Below are 19,673 nucleotides of genomic sequence, written 5' to 3' on the forward strand. Positions count from 1 at the left end.
ATAGCTTAAGTAATGCTTGCATCTTAGATGTGCAAAGGTTACTGGGTTAGATGTGACAGGTCAAGAAAAGATGACAAATGCTATTCTTAACAACCATTGTGCAGGTACTACACTAAGCATAGAAGGAAAGGTTTCAGGTTTATGAATTTGATAGTCATCTCTATTGCCCAATATAAAGAATTGTAAGCTTTACTTCTACACAAGTGTTATTTTTCAAGTGTTCTTCCACTTGGCCAAAGTCAATGAAAATGTCCTTTTTTATGTAGTGCAGTTATTTGTTGTAGTCTTTATTATATTGTTTGTGTCTTTAGCATAGTCTTGTTCCTGTATGACCAATTTCTGTGAGGCACTGTATTAAAGTTACAAAAGTTGGGAGTTTTTTCATATATGTATATCAGAGCAAGTACTGTAAATGCTGAAATGTTCGCAGTGTTCAAACTCAAAACCACCACGAACATTTTTCCATTACAGTATGTGACTACAGTATATGGTGCTACCATGAACTCAAAACCACAGTGAACGCTCCATTTTCCCACTACCATAAAATTTGATCCCTGAGAACTTGAATGCATTATTTGACAGTATCTTATTTTGATCCTCCAGCCCCTGGTCAGCCCCCGCGCCCCCCCACCCTGGCAGAGTGTGAGCTCATCATCAAGTATCTCCAGAACAAGGGTGACAGACAGTCACACGAGGTGAGAGCTTTCAGCAATCTCCAAGCAGATGCATCCTCCTATGCAGGGACATCCAACGGCAAAACCGCCTGTCTGGATGTACCCTGCTTTCTCAACCGTCACTCTTAGTTCCTGTGGACGTCCCCCCCTAACCAGCTGTCAGCCAATCAGAAAATAGGCCTTTCAGTTTACAAAAGGAGTCTTGCATATATAAGGGTAAGCTCATTAATATTTATAAGCAGGGCAGTCAGGAACTAAGAGTGACGGTTGAGAAAGCAGGGTACATCCAGACAGGTGGTTTTGCTGTTGGATGTCCCTGCGTAGGAGGATGAGCAGATGTGCCTATTGAAAGCAAGCTGAAGCACTAGCACCTAGATATACTAGTACACATCACCCCACTTCACTTCACAATAATGTAGTTGATGCATATAGAATACATCATCATCATATAGAATACAACACGGTGTATTCAGTATCGCCCAAGGTCCCAGCCCGACTGTGAGTAGGATCACCCTAAGGCCAACCCAACCCGCGGGAGGGCTGGGCCTAACTAAGGATGATGCAAAATAGATTGTTGTATTGTGTTCATGTCATGCCCACCTGAGAAAACACAGGTTTCAATGGAAATGCCATTTAAGTTGAGAAATTTGCTGTCCTTAAACAAAAAAATTCTACCCAACAAGCAATTCCGAATCTAATTATCAAGTTATCAACAACGGCGCACTTGGTGCCCTCGAACTGGGTTTGAATTATTCTGGTTGAACCCAGTGTGATAAAAAGTCACCCGGTCTGGAAGACCTGTATCAAATGTTATTGCGGCCCAGGTATGAGATACAAGCTACAAATAAACAAATAATGATTTTTATGTCATACCTGTGACGTGAAAACGTTTGATACGGGTGTTCCGGACCATGTGATAGCTTTCCGTATCACACGGGTTCTAAGTTGTATCACACAGGCTTCCTTCGAGTAAATCGAACTATTTTGAACGGGCCAAATACAGCACGGTTGAAAATTCGAATATGGGATTGGGATGTTAGAATTGCTGCTGTTACAATCTTTTGTTCGAGGACACAACATTTTCTCCACTTCTGGTGCATTTCGCACAGAAATATGTGTTTTCTCAGGCAGGTGTGACATAAATAAAATACAACACGGTGTATTCCGCATCACCCTCGGTCCCAGCCCCCCCGCGGATCGGATCGCCCTCCGGCTTTTGGCCGTCGTCGGCCGATCCTTCCCGCGGTCGGGCTGGCACCTCGGGTGATACGTAATACACCGTGTTGTATTCTATATTTATTTGCATGAAAGAATACAATAAAGATTGATGATGTGTTGTTCCCAGTTGCTGAGACTGAAGTCAGACCTGAGGGACGTCCTGTACTCGCACAAGTGGACCCCCGATGCCTACCTCCTCGCTAAGGCCTATGTGGCGGACGACAAGTCCAGTGAAGGGTCAGTTCTCTCTCTCTTCAAAATGGCTTTAACACATTCGTTAGATAAGACAATGATTTCAGTCATGTTATTTCATCACCAAGTGTATTTTGCCAGCCAGTAGGTACCCAAATTATGAGTAATGAGGCTGATTAACGTGGTCGAGACACCTCCTTGAGCACGGGACCCCCGTTTTACGTCCCTCCCGGAAGACGATTTCGTGGAAAGCTTCGTGAGGCTACAGCAATCCGGTCAGTCCTTGGTTGGTCCCCCATCCAAGTACTATCCGGACCGCGCGTTGCTTAACTTCCGAGATCGAGGGATGGGGTGTACCAACGCGCCAGGCGTTATAAAAATGAAAGTGGTACACTCAAATCTGGTCTAGTGACCACCTCTACATAAGAACAACCAATATGACCACTGTTTGGTGGTCCCTTCGAAATTTTTTGACCACTTCATGTCAACATAGATCAGGTTTTTTTAGTCCTCAGAGTGGTCATCTTGTGCAGTTTTGTGTCTGTATTATATACATGTGTATGTTTGTTATGAACCCACCGTGAACCATGTGATCCCTCCTACTCAACCCCCCCTATTTTAGAAGTAGACTAGTCCTGTTATCTCATTCTGGTGCTAGAATCCTGGAGGAAAGACAATAATGAAACCATGTAGCTCTTCAAAATGTCCAGTGTGCGGCCAGTTCTTTACAATTCATCAGTAGCCTTACCATCGGCTCATAACAATGTTCTCATTTGTATACTAACTGTAAACTCAATCGGACAGACACACGTTTTCAGTGGATTCACAAATTAAAATACGTTCTGCTGTAATTACTTCTAACAAATATATCAAACTGAACATTTCTATTATCATTATGAAATAGAGCCTGAGAAACTTTATTGTTTGCTGCAAACTTTGTGCCATCTGAAAACTCCAGATTCATTACACAGTAAAGGTATACAGGGTTAGATGTCTCCTGTATTCTCATGTATTACAGTTGTTGGATGGAGTATGGCTACTCAATCAAATGATGGGTATAGCATTGGTTGTTTCAATGTCATTGTTTGCATCTTAAAAGTTGTGTCTTGTTTCTTTCTTCTTCACAGGGAAGTGGAGAGTGTAGCCAAGTTGCCAAAAGTTCCCATGAAAAATCCAACTAAAAAATTGTAAGTTCCACTTTTCTTTGTAATGTAAGTGTAATTTAAGTTTTTTTCAAGGAGCTTTAGAACAATCCCCACCTACTCTAGTTTTGTCCACTTTTATTAATTTGCTTGTACATGTATAATGTACATATTGCGTTACTTTTTATATAAATATATTTATATTCATGCCTACCACAATGTTGTGTACTACATACAACAGACTTGTCCTAAACTAATTATGGACTCATTGCTTTTGCAGGCCCGAGGCAGCCTTTAGGGAAACAGAGAAGGTTTCTCTACCCGCCCTGAAATCAACGTTAGGAAACAAAAATGTGGAAAGAAGGAAACGGGTCCAAGCCGCTCAGAAGTCCAGGCTTCGCAAGGAGGTGCTACAGTGACAGCTCACCCCTGATTGGTCCCATGCTGTCATGTGACCTTCTGATTGACATATCATGAAAATAGACTAAAATGCTGCATGATTTCATAGTGGAGTAACCATCGAATTCTTATAAAGATCATTTTCATTGACCTTGTTATTTTCATTATCATCACACACACATTGTTTTTACAGCCATTTTTCTTTTGTATCTGTATTGTTGTTTTCTAGACATGTTTATGAAAAATTTTCTGGTTTGGTGAAAGTATGAATTCTGAAAGTACGCTCCTAGCCATGCCATTAGTCAGCTCCAATGCTGTAGTAATAGAAACCTAAATCTTGAGGCAAAACCTATTTTTTAATCAAATTATACACAAATTGATCATTGTCCAAAAGAAAAATTACTTTTGAAAGTATGTTAATGGCTATGCAAATTTTGTGATTTTATTGCATTGTCTAGATGTATAGAAATGTTATATCAAATGGAACTGAATATGCAATATTTTGAGAATGAGAATACCAGGGTTGTATCAGACTGGAAGTCAGAAGGAGTGCTGTGTGTTTCAAATTTGGCTGATTCTTGCTGGACACAAGAAATTTTAGTTTTGTGTATACGTATACATTGTGTAGATAGATTCCTTTGACGTAGGTATAGGATTGACTGTGAAAAATGTGGTATGTAAAATATACGAGGTCTCCCAAACTTTTGGATTGCGCGGTAAAGTATCCATGGTGCTGAGGTATCAAGTTTCAAAAGGTTGGGGTGACCCTGTACAGTTCATAGAGACTTTATCGAATTTTATGCCATATCATTTTAACATATGATTTAGACGCCCTGAACATTTCAGCATGTCGTCAACGATCATTGTGCCAGAAGTAAAAATGCAACAGCAGAATATGATGGTGTGTTGGTGTCTTTTTTTCATGAAAGACATTCTGTTGAAAAGTTAGTGTCTGTGTGGTGTAGGGGTCTGTGCACTCTGCTACTTGTCACATCTGGTTCAGTTTCAATTTTTCCTAGGGGGACGTTAGCCTCCATAGCAGGCTCTCTCATGCCTTTTTTGGCTCATAATACACTTTTGCTGGCCATTTCTTTTTGTACTGGATCACTGGCCGTCGCTGATTACTGGCCCCGTACTATTATGAGCCAAAAAAGGCCCCAGATACAAATGTAACCTGCATGCTATGGGGGCTGGGGGACATTAAAGCCAGTGACCCCGTATTCGCTTTAGGCTTTATCCACAAACATTGAACCTCTGCATGTAAGATAACCCATGTTTTACCTTTTCCTAAAATTTTTACCATACATTTCGGTGCAAAGGGGCAGTGCCCATCTCACTTTTATGGCCCTCGGGCCATACATGGCCTCTACAGAGGGGGGCAAGCCCACTTGCTGGTGATGTTCAGCTCCCATATTCTTTCTCATACATGGCAGAGAAATCACTATGTTCCATTTTTCAAGACTTTGGTATGACCTCATCAGAATGCTTAGCATACCTAGTTTTGGTGAGCCACGACTCAAGGATTTTAAAGAACCCACCACACTTATCAAAAACAGTAGGGTCCTTCCCAGTGTGATTTGACCTTACAGTCATCATACAAAGCCTTTATCTTCTGTACAAAACTGCCATGTTTACTAGTTACGCGAAACAAACGAATTCATCATTTGTGTCATTCTTTCAGTACAGTCTTGGGCCAGCAGTGCTGTACATGCACACATCTCTCCACATCCATACTTTTACTCAGTATTTGACAGTCATAAAAAGACAAACAAAAGAGTCATTTTCAATTGTTTATTTTTCTACAAAAATGCTAATATAGCAAAAGCTGCTGTTTTTACTCACTTTACAGTGGACCACAAGAAGCTTCATTTTTCATTCATATTTAGTAAAGTCCATTATAAATAAATTATACAAACAACAAACATATTCACAAAGTAGCATATTCTGAGCAACATAAGTTTGAGATTTTATATTGCACTGAAACGCAACAGTGCACGAACATTGAAGACTCTCTAATGCCACCTAACATCTATTTACAAGTTGTGTCATGATAATATATCATATACAAGTGCTCCAAAGCTGAACATATACCTGACTCAATTATGTCAAACATTGCCAATATTGAAAACAATAACATGTTCCAAATATTTTCCACTCAAAAAAATACAGTTGTAGTGTGGTCATGTTTGACAAACTCATTAAGAATAAGATACAAGCATAAAAACATACACATTCAAGCAAAAAAAATAGATGTACATTTTGTATTGCATTGCAAAAAAAGCTCCACTTCGACCTAGAAAAAGTTGCAACAAATGGAAAACTCTCAGCTCATACAAGTAAAACAGAAAAGTGAATGGTGCATCACAACAATTCCTCCCATACTGCAAAATGTAACAAAAGTGTACCCAAATTTAAATAAACCAGTTAAAACATCACAACATGGTTGGCTTACTTCATGTACTTGAGGTGAGGCCCAAAGTATCTTCTTCAATGTACAAGTGTATCTCTCACACATTTCCTGTCTTAATACACATTTGATTCTGTATTACTGCATTGATGTCTTTCACTGGTATTTGTTTTCACTGCTTCTCATTTTACCCATCGTTATATATCTTCCATTCTCGATAATCAATTGTTCCTTTCTTTGTTCTCCCCATGTACAGTTGTGCTATAAAGCACAATTTTAAACACCATCGAACATAGAAACGTCCCACCCAGCCACTCTAGACCTTCAACAGCTGCCTTTGACAAAGTGCATACAATGAAGAGAGCTGGCCATGTTGCTGCTTGTTGTTACATCAGTTATGCTCAAAACTGCATTATTATACAGTAAAATGCCAAGGAATGTTCAATATTATGCAAGTTTTTTTATGATAAAGGGTCCTCCTACGCTTTTTCAACATGAGAAATAAGACCAGGCAACATATGTCAGCTCTTTCAAAGGAGAGGAAAACTTAATTTAGTAATCTTACTATAACAATGGCAAAGATTGACTCACTAACTAAACTATGTCACATAATTTACAGAAAATATGTACAAAATTGAGACGCTCTTTTTTTCTGAAAGTCAGGCGATCATAAAGAATTCTCTGGGTACAAGAAAGAATTAACATTTTTCTTTGTAGCCCATAGATTAATTAGTTATGTTGAGAAGCAGCACAAGTGCAAGCTGCCATATTAAATCATCTGTATATACAAGGCAGTGACAAGGATTTTAAAAATATCACTTCCAAAGCTCCACGACTCTATAGACAGCTCCCGCTAACAGTTCTTGCTCGTGTATGATAGTGACAAAAACAAAACAAGTCATTGCATTTGCATTGTGATACAACAAATTCCACAGGTACAAATTAAATAACAATTTTTCCCCTTTTTTTTTCTTAATTTACAGAAAAAAGCGCTATCTAAGACCTAGCTACGGTGACGTATCACGCGGCGGAGTCCTTTCCTCTGGGTGTGTACGCTATGTCACCGTTTGTGTCCGTGTATACTAGCCTACCGTCCTCGAGCTGGTTGGCGTCGGCCAGAGGAATGAGGCCCCGGCGGTCGACGTCGTTGGTGCGCGCCTTCTGGCTGCGGCACCGCCTGCGCTCGCGCCACAGCCACACGTACACGGTCTGCAGGACCAACAGTACGCCGAGAATCACGCACAGGGTGACGACCAGGGCGAGCTGGATCGGGTTGGACGGCTCTTCTGGGAGATGGATCGCTGTGGAGTTGCCTTCAGGAGCAGAGGGGGAGTCACCAGACATGGAGACTTCCAGACGGGAGATGGCAAGCTCGGACCCTTCAGTGTTCATGGCCGTGCACTTGTAGGAGCCGCCGTCGGCTGCCACCACCGTGTTGATGGTCAGGGTGCCGTCGGTGCCGACGGAGAACCGCTCGCTCTGCTCGCCTTGTCGCAGCTTCATGCTGGAGGGCAGGGTCCACTCGACGATCGGCTGAGGAGAACCGGTAGAGCCGCAGGGCAGAGCGAAGACGTCTCCAACGGTGGTCTTGGCCATGTTGTGGGCCTCGGTGATGCTGGGAGGGCTGCAGACGAGAAGATCGGCGGTGACGTCTTTCATAGGCCGGCCGGCGAGGGGCTGGGGTCCGTGGCACTGGACCTGGGAGTTCAGACCGGTGACGAGCCTGCGGCATCCGCTCAACAATTCCGTCATCCGGCAGTCGCAGCTGAAGGGGTTGCCGTGCAGATCAACCTAAGGGGAACACAAGAGAGATCGTCTATCAGCATACATTTCAGCTTTTAATGATAACTACTCAACATTGAATTTGGAATCACAAAGTCTTGTCTTTAAAAAAGGTAAAATATTTTTTGCAAGATACAGCTTGCAGATGGCGCTACAAGAAAGATAATTGAAGAACAAGAAGTCTTTCTAACGTACCTGGCCGAGGTTCAAGAGCTCGCGGCACACGGGGACAGGCATGGTGGTCATCTTGTTGTAGGACAGGTCGATGTAGACGCTGCCGAAGTCTCCTCCAACGAAGGCCTCTGGGTCGATGGCGGACAGCTGGGTGTGGTCCAGGTGAAGGGTGGAGAGAGTCGGGAGCGCCCGGAAGCTGTTACGTTCCACCTGGCTGATGGGGTTGTGGGACAGGTCCAGCTGCTGCAGGTGAGGGGCATTCTGGAAGACTCCACTCTTGACGGCCGTCAGGTTGTTGTAACGCAGGGTGAGGACCTTGAGGGTAGGGACGGCCTGGAGAGTGTTGGGGGCGACGTCGTCAATCTTGTTGTGTTGGAGATCTAGTGACTCCAGGCTCTCCATGCCTGCAAACGCGTTGGCCTCAAGCTTTGTCATGTTGGTGAACTGGATGCTGAGGCTACGGACCTTCTTCAGGTCCTTCAGGCTGTTCTCCTTGATGGTCTGGAGGGGGTTCTCGCTGATGTACAGGGACTCCAAGTTGTTCAAGCCGTCCAACGAGCCTTCCTCGACGGTCTGCAGCTTGTTTCCCGTGAGGTGCAGTTCCTCCAGACTCCGCAGGGATGCCAGCGCGCCGCTCTGGATGGTGTCGATGCGGTTGTAACGGAAGTTGAACTGGGAGCCGTACTCGGGCAGGGTGACGCCCTGGAACATCGTAGCCGTCAACGTCGCCAGCTGGTTGCCCTGGATGCTGAGGACGTACAGCTTCTCGAAGACGGCAAACGCGCCTTCTTCGATGGTGTGGATCTGGTTGTAGTCCATAGACAGGTGGGTGACGGTACCCAGGCCCTGGAACATACCGGCTGTGACCACCGTCATCTGGTTGTTGTCCAGACGCAGGTGGTTCAGGTCGCCGATGTTGTTGAAGGCGCCGTCCTCCACCGAAGCGATCTGGTTGTTGCCCAGCTGTAGCCCCCACATGCGGGTGAAGTTACCGCGGGCGAACTGGTTCGTACGGAGAGTGGAGATGGCGTTGAAGCTGAGGTCGAGGTAGCCGGCGGTCGAAGGGACTTGGTCGGGGACTTCAGTCAGACTTTTGTCGCTACAGTCGATGGTTCCGAACTGGTGGGGACACTCGCACTTGGCCGAGTCTCCGTCGGACGTGCAGGCGTGTACGGCGGACACGGACTGGGGACACCACACCGTCACGGTCACACAGACCATCAGGAGGGATGCAACTAGTCGGGGATTCATTCTGCAACAAGTTCTGGAAAGAGAAAAAGGAGACATAAGTATATAGCAATCGTGGGGCATACATATGGACATTTTTATATGGACAACCAAAAAAATGAATGGAAAAGGAAGGAATACAATTTTTTGACAGCTGTGTAACATTTTTGTGCGTGTTTGTAATGTGTATAAGTTATAACTGTTTATACCATTTTCCGGTTTAATCAATATCTTCAAGGATTTTCTATTAGAAGACAGCGAGAAGAAAGCCATTATAATTCTGTGACAGGCTCTGCTTTTCTGACAGTCGGCCCTCCAAAACATGAATTTATAATCATAACATGGGCCATGCAATCGCTTTCGGTCGGTGGTGAGTGGCTCTTGGGTAAGATAAGGCGTGTAAATATTTGATTGAAAAACAACCAAACGCCTCTTCGATCTTATCATCTTAAAGTGGATTCATTGAAATTCACACCGACCGGGAGGGCTTTTACAAAAATTACCGCAACGCTATCCCACACCCACGACAGATTCTTCTGCATTGGCCACTTATGACGTTCTACTTATGACGAGGGGTTTGCACAGAGGTTGAATATTCAAATTTTAAAAGCCATTCAGGGTTTTAATTTTCGGTGGAGAGACGCAGCTGTTGACACCAGTGCCCTTGGGATGGCGATTGCCACACATGCGATGGTACAATAAACAATACAGCGCTGCTGGTGTCTTCGCTTGGAATGTTTCAACTGACTTTGACAGCTGGAAGGAATAACGTCAGAATCTAACTAAACTGTTCCTTCTGTGAAGATAACACGTAACTCTGAGAGGTGACATCATATTGGAATGTGCCGTCATATTGAGAACTATCATAAGAACTCACGCCATGGTCGGCGACGTAAAGCAAAAGTGGCCTTCAACTGAGTTTGTCCCCCAAACATGTCAAAGGAATATCTCAACTTCTCCAAGATCAACCCAAACAAGCTTGCGTTTCTTTCTTCGGTTGAAGGGTTGAAGGAGACACCGAAACAAAAATGTGAAGAATTCAGTGGAACGAAGGCTTTTCGTCATGCTAATCTCCAAGCAGATGTTGAGGTGAAAGAATGTGATTTTTTCTGATTGTCGGTTTTGTTTAGTCATTTACTCCATGTTATCTGGTTATGTTAAACCTACTATGTAGCTCTCAATTTTTTTTATAGATGGATGGATTTTCAAACTAGCGCTTCTTCAGTTTGTGAAAGGTGATACGGACAATGACCCACACGAAGCTTTCTTAAAATAACACTGCCAGCAGGGGCTTCTTTTGTTTATATTTCGTGACATAATTAGATCTAAATGATTTTTCTTTGGAAAAGAACGCTTCAGTTCTAATACAAAGCTATGAATTCTGGAAATAGTGCGGACAGATGCCTCCTAAACTCGACCAAAATGCAGGGTTTTTTTTTGGGAGAAAAATCTAGTTTATAATAATAATTAGAAGTAGACTCTGGTATTGACATTTGTTTTCATACACATCTTTTCTTTTAAACATTGGTTTTGTGTTCCCCAAGAACCGTTTTATGTTTTCATGTAGAGTTTGGTTTAAAATTCAGGTACCTTATAGTAATACGCTTTGGAGGCAGCGAACTGGAAAATGAAGACGGCGGCAAAACGCAAAGAACAACAATACAATAGTCTGGGGAAATCTGCACTAACATTCTTTCCCCTTACGTTTTTGAAGGTTTGACATCCAGGTAAGCAATATTCAAATACAATTCAATCTCTACAACTGGATAAAAAACGGTTTCTTCCGGAAGTAAGTACTAATATCCGTTTTTTTAATCCAGTTGTAGAGATTGAATTGTATTTGAATTCTTTCCCCTTAATTTTTTGTGACCCCCTTTCCCACCCTCAATATATCCGTGCTTTCGATTCAAATCTATCTGGGAATATTTCACACGTAGCGCAAGTAAAATGAATAAGATTCGGTTGCGTTGCGCTGCCCTCAAATGAGAAAGTGGTTCGATTTTTCCGGGGCGCTGATAGGTCGCTAAGGGAGACGGACGCGAGCTCGGGCATGACATACTTCTTATCACTGACACACCCCCTTAGCCTCACTGTTATCAAACAACTAACTGATAATTCATGTTTGCACTCTCCCTTCGCAAACGTTTTTCTTTTCCGAGTATTTTTTTCGTAACGGGAAAAAAGGCGTTTATTTTCTAAGCGTTGGTTTGGATAGTGATCGTAGAGGTATGTGTAAAGAGTGACGAATGAATGTAATATTTGACAGGGGGCGGGGTAGGGTGAAAAGTTCAGCTGTAGTGCGAGCCTATGAAGCCACACACAAACGCTATCAACAAACAATGCGTTATCGTCACAAGGCTATTGAAAAGGTGTGGAAATGTTTGAATAAGGCGGGGAGTGGCTCAAGGGAAAGTGAAAAATACGCGCCAAAACGTGTAACGTACTACAGCGTTCAGGTAAAAACGTTGGCACGTTTCGCGGTGCTTGTTTCCCGCAGGGCAAGCTTGCAGCAAGTGGGCTGGAAGGAATTTCTGGAATTCTCAATGTCTGAGGAAGACATACGATCTGTTTCCAAACGCAACAAGTCAGGAAACCGAGGTCACCAAGTACTAACAGTCCTTTCTTCAGAAAGAGCCACAGGAATCCGTTTTTTTTACGCGTTGGCGATAAATTTACTTAAAAATCACGTTTTCTGTGCGAGCGTATGATTTTGATTTGGGTGGCTTAGAAGAAGAGAAAATGTACAAAAAATATCACACGAGTTCGTTAGTCCCTTTAGTAGCCAACACAATAGAAAACAACTCGGCACTATTCAGCCGTTGTAACAAGACCCCGTAGCCCTTTTTTGTGTCTACTGACTCAACGAGCCCTCGTGTGAAAGGATCGGCTCACATGGAGACAAACACTGCCCCAAACACCAATGACAGAGCGCGAAGCCAAGCGTTCATCACGGTAAACAACCAGAATTTGTGGAATTTAAAGGGCGGGGATAATTGTTAAGGATCAAGATAAACAAGAAAAATCTGTCAGTTTTCGCGAAGGAAAAAAAAAAAACGATCATGGAAGGTACAAAGTGAAAGGCTTCCATTTACAATGTGATTATTCATGCAAAATGCAATGCGAGCACGCTGCGATCACGCCACTCTACCAGACTTCCCATGTACACAGAGTGAATCACTAATAAGGCGTTGTCGGCTGCCCCCGATTCTACACCTTTCCGGTATTTGCAAAGATCCGGTGTCGAATTTGAGGAAGATTCGGGTACATATCATGGAAAAAATATTTTTCTACGGTCTATATGGTCACAATTATGATTTATTTTGATTTTTGGGAGCGATATAACCTGAAATGATTTCAGGAAAAATTCAAATGAAAACGCCGGTTGGCGATTTGCATTTGTGTAGACCAAAAACACGAAGCCATGTTTTTGGCATTTACAATAAAATAAAACCGTACAAAAACAGGAATACGTAGCAAATATAAACATCGACTCATATCAACACTAAACCATCTTCTTGTCGCAATAAAATCGGATCGCTTGGGTCAAATAACGAGCATTTTCTCTTCGGGTTGGGCGTCGATCGCTAAACCACAACAGCGCCAGGTCTGGCATTATGCAGTTGTACGGGTGCCGAAAACCCACGTGTAGTACACACCCGGCTTATAGTACAGTACATCGAAAAAAAATCAAAACCTACCTTGAATTTCTACCGCTGGAAAATTGTTCAGTGGGGGAAATCCCTTTTCAGACGATAATTCTACAAAGATGTGCTTCTGCTATGGCTGGAGAACTGAAATTGGGGATCTCTCGTCCGATTTTGTATTGACAACTGGTCGACACGCCTTCTCACTGCCCGGCTTACAAGCCAATGCTGGGCACTCATTGGTTGTCTCGGCATCATCCGACATACCAAATCATACCCGCTGGGCTTTCCTCATTAATAATAAGCGACCTTAGACAGAATATATTATTGTCTGGAAAAGGGGGATGGTCGGATTTTTCTACATTTCAGACTAGAAAGGAATGAAATACTAAAAATTTGGGAAATTTATTTCGTGTAAAATAATAAAAAAAAATTTCACAAAAATAGTTATTCACGGCAAAGCGTAAAGTATAAGAAGGATGTGAAGAGGTGATGATGTGGTGGAAAATTATGGCATTTTGTGTAGAAAAATTGTAAACAAACCTTGTGTACAAATTCCAATGGAATGCTACATAGAACAGAATCTCACACTCGTACACTGTATTTTACAATGACAAAGTTTTTCCATAAAATAATGTCACACTAACCTTAAACTTGGCTGGTTACAAAGTTGAGATAAAGACACGACTTCACTGTTCGCAGTTATCAGTCAGAATTGGTGCTCCTTATTTTCAACACCTGTCCGTAGACGACTTTCTGGTTGTTTGAATGGATGACATGTGGAGGAAACACCTTCAATTCCGGGCCTGGCAACCTCCAGGTTTTGAATTTATTTACCGGGTAGCGCCGCGCGCTGATTGGTTGGCTGGCATCACCCCATATGCGCGAGTGACGTCATTACGTGGCGGGTAACACTCACTTCCCGGGTGGGTAGTCTCGTCATCAGGCCTCTTCGGAGGTCCAAATTAGAATTTCCTGGGCGTTGGCTACGATGGAAACATGGCAGGGGCAAATTGGGCTATTAGATCAGGGAAGTCTATTCTAGAAGGGTGTATGTGTGAAAATGTTCGTGCATTTTATCGTTACATAATTTGTGCGCCTAGTTTCTCGGCGCACTGACTTGACTATCATTTTTCGTACAACGTTAACGTTATATTACTTTTCTCCGTGCCCAAACTCAGTAAACATATGCATAGGTAGGGTATGAAATATGTATTGGATTCAATCATACGTAATCATAATATCTTTTAAAACATCAGCAGATTTAATTCGAATTTTATAGAAGGGCTCCTGAAGGCCGTTACTAGCTACTGAACAATGCTGCTAAATGGCATACACCGTGACACACACATACCTAAACTCTAATATAGTCTGGAAATGCACCTGTCACGGTGTAATGTATACAGAGGGGCTATTTCCCACAGGAAAGTATTTCACCATATCAAAACCCATTCACTAGACTGCACATGGGAGTTGCAGAAAAAAACCTGAGGTGAAAGTGTCACTGGGGAATAGGAAGCCATAGATTAACCCATCCTTTTCAAGTGGATGTGATTCGGTGCTCTGAATATGTATATGTAACCGTCTCATCAGTCCATATAAGGCTCCCCGTGCTCCCATAGGGCGACTCCGATCGTACGACTAGGAGGGAACTGCAATATAGGTTCCTCGTGTCATGTAAAAGGTCTCATAGATCACAATTTATGGTATATAACGTGGCGAGGACACACAGTTTGGCATGTATTATCGTTTGCATTCATACTCCGCTTTTGTGTTGGTACAGTCAGAGTTCTGTCTCGAAGTCGACACCGTTGAAAAAATGAATACCTAGTCTGTGTGGACACAAGTGCACCTGCTGCTCGTGCATAACATTATGGGTATTGTTAACGGACCAGAGACCATGATAAAAAATAGAACCCCAAACCCATGGGACAGGTAATGTATGCCTGTGATTGGTGGTTTGGCTAACGAGATTAATATTTTTGTTATGATGTCATCGCCGCCGGAATCTCCACTCCCGGAGTCTGACAATCGGACGATATGACGTACAATGCGGCAAATGCGTGATGTCATTTCGATGTGATGATAAAGATATTGGTCTGTACAGTTGTGATGAGCATTTAATATCAGCTTCATAACGTTATAGTTTTTAAGGGGTCAATGAAAATGGTATTGGGCTAGCATTTTCTATTGAAAACTGCGGCAGTTTCCTATTTGAATTTGTGATCTTACTTTCTTCAAATCTAGTGCATGATCAGGAAAATTTTATATGTTAACTGACTGATTGACGTATTAACAACGGTCGGACGTAATTAAAACGTTAGTGCTGGTATTTTTGGAACGCCGGTTGACTGTTTGTCCAAACAGTATTGTAGTAATGTTTGCACGCCCTTACGAATGTGTTTGATGAACAAATTTACATTGTTGATTGGAAACGCCTACCATTCACACTGAACTCAGCTCCACCTCTAGATATCGAGGTGTTTTTTTAACGATGACATTTCAACCGTAGCTATTTCTTACGTTATCGGTATTTAGTTTAACTTCCTTGATCTCGGATAAACCTATATATCGTCGATAGTCAAACCTTCATTCTGTTTGTGAAAAGTAAATGTATAGCATTGGGCATTTCATGGCAACGTTAGATCTACTAGGACTTTTTTTTCGAGCGCACTGGCTGACTGTGCTGTTGAAGTTTCTGAGGTTGTACCAGGTATACGCATGGGTACGCATACCTTGTGTGGCCGGTAGCAAGGCTACAAGGCCCTACAGGTGTACTGCTTTTGTCTGACTAACGACTTGTAATCTCGCACCCAGTGAATGTGCCTATTCATTCACAGTGGCGGACGTGACGACACATTGTTTATTTACTTCTCGGGGCAACAAGGACACATTAGGCTGCGGTGCTGGTATTATGAGCTCTTTAGGCCGTGTAATGCAATGATTAATTCAGGTGAGAATGCGGGTTCCGAGAGACAGAGCCTGCAGCTGAAATCACTGGAAATCTGTGGATGAAAAGTGTTTGTAACGTTAGTTTCCGAGATTTAGAAATAAAACAAAAAACTTCCTTACTTGTTAGGACGACTGCAGCCAAACACGCATCCGAACTTCACATGTTTTTTGTTTTGTTTTTTGTTGTTGTCGTTGTTACTCTACATACTTAATTTGGATCTCTATTAAATTAATGCAGGTAAAATTTAAAATTGGAATCGAGTAGTCTGTGAAAAATCAACAAGAATTTTTGTTGTTGTTTTTCTTTGCTCTTGTATTCTATTCGAAAGACAGGTGCGTAGGGTTTTAAAATTTGAATTGAGCTCAAGTAAATTTGAAACGTCAACACGAATTTCCGTTCTTCGCTAAGCCTTAAGGCCTTATATATAACATTACCTGTAAGAAAGAGCCGTTGTTTTACACAAGACTCAGGTCTGTGTTCTTAAGTTGTTTACCATCCTTCCCTGAAGGGTGGCGGAATAACAAGGCAGGTTGACACAACTACATGGGCGACTGGCAAAATACTTAACGGGCACATTTAAAGGGGCAACTAAAAAAACTGCAAAACAACTGGTACAAAAATCCTCCTCCGAGTTTTACGTACACAATCAAAAAAGATGGAAGACACTGAACCGTCAATATATGAAATTAGAAATTAAGAGTAATATACGACAAGCACCGAGCTAGGGGGGTACCGGTTATTTCAGGTGGCCAGACATATCGCATTGTTATGTCCTTGAAGACCCCATCAGGTTGCCCAGGACCCCCTCAGGTGTCTTACAAAAACAGACGGTCATGCCCAAACATCAAACATGACCAAAAACACCCCGGCAACGCCCTACTGGGTGGACAACACGCTGGGCCGTGTTGTCACATCTGAAATGGGTGTGGCGGCCGTAAGTAAATACTAGGTGGAGAACACCTTAGGGCCCGTTCGCTCGTCTATAATATTCAGGTCCTTATGGTCCCTTATGAGTTGCGTAGTTTTCTTTTGCGTCACACGTGCGTATATGTTCGGTCCGTATGAGTTCTGTATGAAGTTCTTAGCCTCTTCCAGGCTTCACAGGACGCTAGAAAAATAGTAGAAATTCCTCATACCATAACATACCAGAGGAGTTACTAGTCTTAACTGTACGATGAGTATGGTTCGCTACCAGCGAACTCAGCTGACATGTTATCCGTCTATAATTGTCCAATTTCTATTATTTTACCTGGTAGGGGCTAAGACTTCCATGCGGACCTCATACGGTCTTGAATATATACCCACGTGTGAACCCACCTTTAGGTAAACTTTGTAGGGAAGAAGTTACTTTTACTTTGATACCGTTGGGAGGCCTGGCTGACAAAAACTAGTACTACTTCTTCGGCCTCAGATCGACTTTACTTTACTTATTTTCGCCAGGCATCCTCCTCCCTACCCTCTATACCAATGCACATCGCCTGCACTTGTTGTTGTGATCTGTGAGTCAATGTTGTGGTCATACTTGGCATATCTGCCGACCAAGGTTACGACACTGCAAATGACGGCTGCCCCGCACAGTCACGTCTTCACACTGGGGTATCGTCACGGTCAACAACCAGGCCTTGTTGTCAATCCGCAGTAATCTCCAAGCAGGACCTACGGTAGCATAAGATAGCATTAAAAGCTGGCAGAGGACTGCCGGCTTAGGAGTGTGTTTCGCCACAAGGCAAATGGACACATTTTGGCTGACTACACTCCTTGGCCATTTTGGTACTATCTTATGCCATTGTAGGGTCTGCTTGGAGATTAGCTCCGCAGGGCTGATCCTGAAACACACTAGGCTATCAGTTTCGTTACCTGTTACATGAATATTTTCATGGATGTTATATTTTTGCTAGCGTTTGTTTGTGTGCGTGTGTGTCTGTCAACAAGATAATAACTGGGTACTAGTAGATTTGTTTCATACTTGTTGTATTGGTCATTCTCCTATATGCAGAGGGACCACAGTCGTGTCAAAACGCCTTGTGTATGCCATTGGGGACCGGGCGTTAGGAGGATGGTATTGGTAGGATGTGATGAAAGATAGAAATGATTAGATTTTGGGCTTCCTAGCGGCTTCCCTTGCTTTGGTACTGCAGCGCAACTTCCGGTTTTGCTATCTCGTGTCATGCCCGATGCCCACATTACACCTTTGAGAGAGGAAATTTACAAAACGTCACTTCACTCAGGTTACCTAGCTATGGTTAGGAACGCCCATCGGAAAGGACGTTAAACGAAGGTCCTGTGTTTGAGGAGAGACACGTCTCGAGTGTCAAAGAGCCCTCACACCTATGAGAGCCTGATCATATAATCTGTTCATTTTCCAATAGGTCCAACATCTGGTCTACCGAATTTTTTCAGGTCCGGTTTTTCTGGACCGGTCCAATACGAAAAACCGGTGTACCGGTACCCACCCCTATTACCTGGTATGTCAAAATGGGGGTAAATCTCGATAAATGTATTTCAACTTTGGCCGACTTGTATAGGATCATCATACTTGACCGAAAAGCCTATAAAATACGAATTACAAAAAGTCCATTGGTATCAAACTTACTCTTATGTAATCATGTATTCATCTGTATTGATGTGACAGTGTCGGCCACTTCGACCATTTTCGACGATGCTCCACGGGTCACGTGATCACTCTCGAGCCCAGGATCCTGAAGCTAAAATTAGTAATATTTTGTTGGCACAGCATATCGGGTTTACAGGCTCTGACCCGCCTCTGCTGTGTCGCAGTCTGTTCAATCACCTCCAGTGCCCTCCCCGTAACTAAATCCAGGTCAGTCACAACATTTCACCGATTTCCTTAGCTTTATTTGCCGAGCGAAGGGACATCGTACGACATGAATATGCAAGAGATACAAACAGTTCCGTAAATATATTTTTGCCGTTGAGAGAGGAGAAGGGAAACTAGCGATGAAAGAGAAAGGGAGGGGAGGGGGCTTGGCATCCAATGCTGAGAGTTTTACAAACACGGGTTTAGAACATCTATTTCAATACAACAAATCGTAGAATAGACTGAAACCACGTACAGGTAGAAGTATGACCTTTCGAAAGAGTATCATGTAAAAAAAAAAACTCCAAATTCGTTACGTAACGTAACCTACTACTAGGCATTCTGACTCTTCGATGGCAACCACACAACACTGACCGAAGTATGCAGTACCGTAAGCTACTCTACCAACACAACACAGACCTCAAGTGTAGGTCACTTTGGTTTTATGTTGTCTATCAAAACCTTAATATAGCACAAAAATAAGTCTTGACATCCCCTAACAGGTGACGTGAAGCACAATATGTAAGAAAGGTCAGCAGAGCAAAAAGATCAGGTCAAGTTCGACAGATATACTGTATGTTTGAAATAAGACCTCGGTGTTATGACTGGTGTGCTATGTCATATCACACCCCAGGGGGCAGACGTTGTACATGTTGCCGATATCATAACAATGTCTGAAGAAACAATAGATCAGAGATGGCAAGCTTCGATCACCCCACGGTCAGACGCTAAACGCCTCCTAGTAGAACACACAGAACTGCACTGCACTTCGGAAACAGTTGGAGAGAGAGAAAGAGAGAGGGAAAAGATGAGAGAGGGGATGTATAGCCACTATAAGCAGAGATAGAGGGAGATAGAAAGTGTAGGAGAGAGAGAGAGGGATGACGTATCGATATCATGAGGCAGAGAGGCAGGTGGGGGAGAGAAAGAAGCAAACAAACTCACAGACAAAAGTAATACATTAATCCATGCATCTGGGTGAATTAAGTAATAGCTGCAGAGACATAACATGTACCTTCACTTAAAAGCTGTCGATCTCTATT

General features: G+C 42.9%; 3 protein-coding genes across 5 annotated transcripts in view; 1 reads left to right on the forward strand and 2 right to left on the reverse strand.

The window, feature by feature from the left end:
• The window catches only part of LOC118426514 (coiled-coil domain-containing protein 157-like), a 1,184,186-nt gene that overhangs the window by 441,989 nt on the left and 722,524 nt on the right, over nucleotides 1-19,673 (reverse strand). The window lies entirely within an intron of this gene.
• On the forward strand, nucleotides 552-4,521 carry LOC118426562. Its single transcript, XM_035836056.1, has 4 exons — nucleotides 552-695; nucleotides 2,020-2,129; nucleotides 3,212-3,271; nucleotides 3,507-4,521. Exons 1-4 carry the CDS (start codon nucleotides 567-569, stop codon nucleotides 3,643-3,645), a joined length of 438 nt encoding a protein of 145 aa, XP_035691949.1. The 5' UTR covers nucleotides 552-566; the 3' UTR covers nucleotides 3,646-4,521.
• On the reverse strand, nucleotides 5,403-13,686 carry LOC118426521 (carboxypeptidase N subunit 2-like). 2 transcript variants are annotated; one of them, XM_035835980.1, is made up of 3 exons: nucleotides 13,507-13,686; nucleotides 8,010-9,252; nucleotides 5,403-7,823 (listed from the first exon to the last, which is right to left on the reverse strand). In XM_035835980.1, exons 2-3 carry the CDS (start codon nucleotides 9,237-9,239, stop codon nucleotides 7,053-7,055), a joined length of 2,001 nt encoding a protein of 666 aa, XP_035691873.1. In that variant the 5' UTR covers nucleotides 9,240-9,252; nucleotides 13,507-13,686; the 3' UTR covers nucleotides 5,403-7,052. The 2 variants fall into 2 exon arrangements, with proteins under 2 accessions (XP_035691873.1, XP_035691872.1); XM_035835979.1 differs by lacking the exon at nucleotides 13,507-13,686 and adding an exon at nucleotides 12,914-13,101.

Source organism: Branchiostoma floridae, chromosome 11 (genome assembly GCF_000003815.2).
Source record: "Branchiostoma floridae strain S238N-H82 chromosome 11, Bfl_VNyyK, whole genome shotgun sequence".
Classification (NCBI taxonomy): Eukaryota; Metazoa; Chordata; class Leptocardii; order Amphioxiformes; family Branchiostomatidae; genus Branchiostoma; species Branchiostoma floridae.

Coding starts and splice junctions, on each gene's coding strand:
- LOC118426562 (XM_035836056.1), top strand. CDS start 567: ATGCATTATTTGACAGTATCTTATTTTGATCCTCCAGCCCCTGGTCAG. Junction 696..2,019: donor GTGACAGACAGTCACACGAG/GTGAGAGCTTTC, acceptor TGTTGTTCCCAG/TTGCTGAGACTGAAGTCAGA. Junction 3,272..3,506: donor AAAAATCCAACTAAAAAATT/GTAAGTTCCACT, acceptor TTGCTTTTGCAG/GCCCGAGGCAGCCTTTAGGG.
- LOC118426521 (XM_035835980.1), bottom strand. CDS start 9,239: ATGAATCCCCGACTAGTTGCATCCCTCCTGATGGTCTGTGTGACCGTG. Junction 7,824..8,009: donor AGCTCTTGAACCTCGGCCAG/GTACGTTAGAAA, acceptor TGTTCCCCTTAG/GTTGATCTGCACGGCAACCC.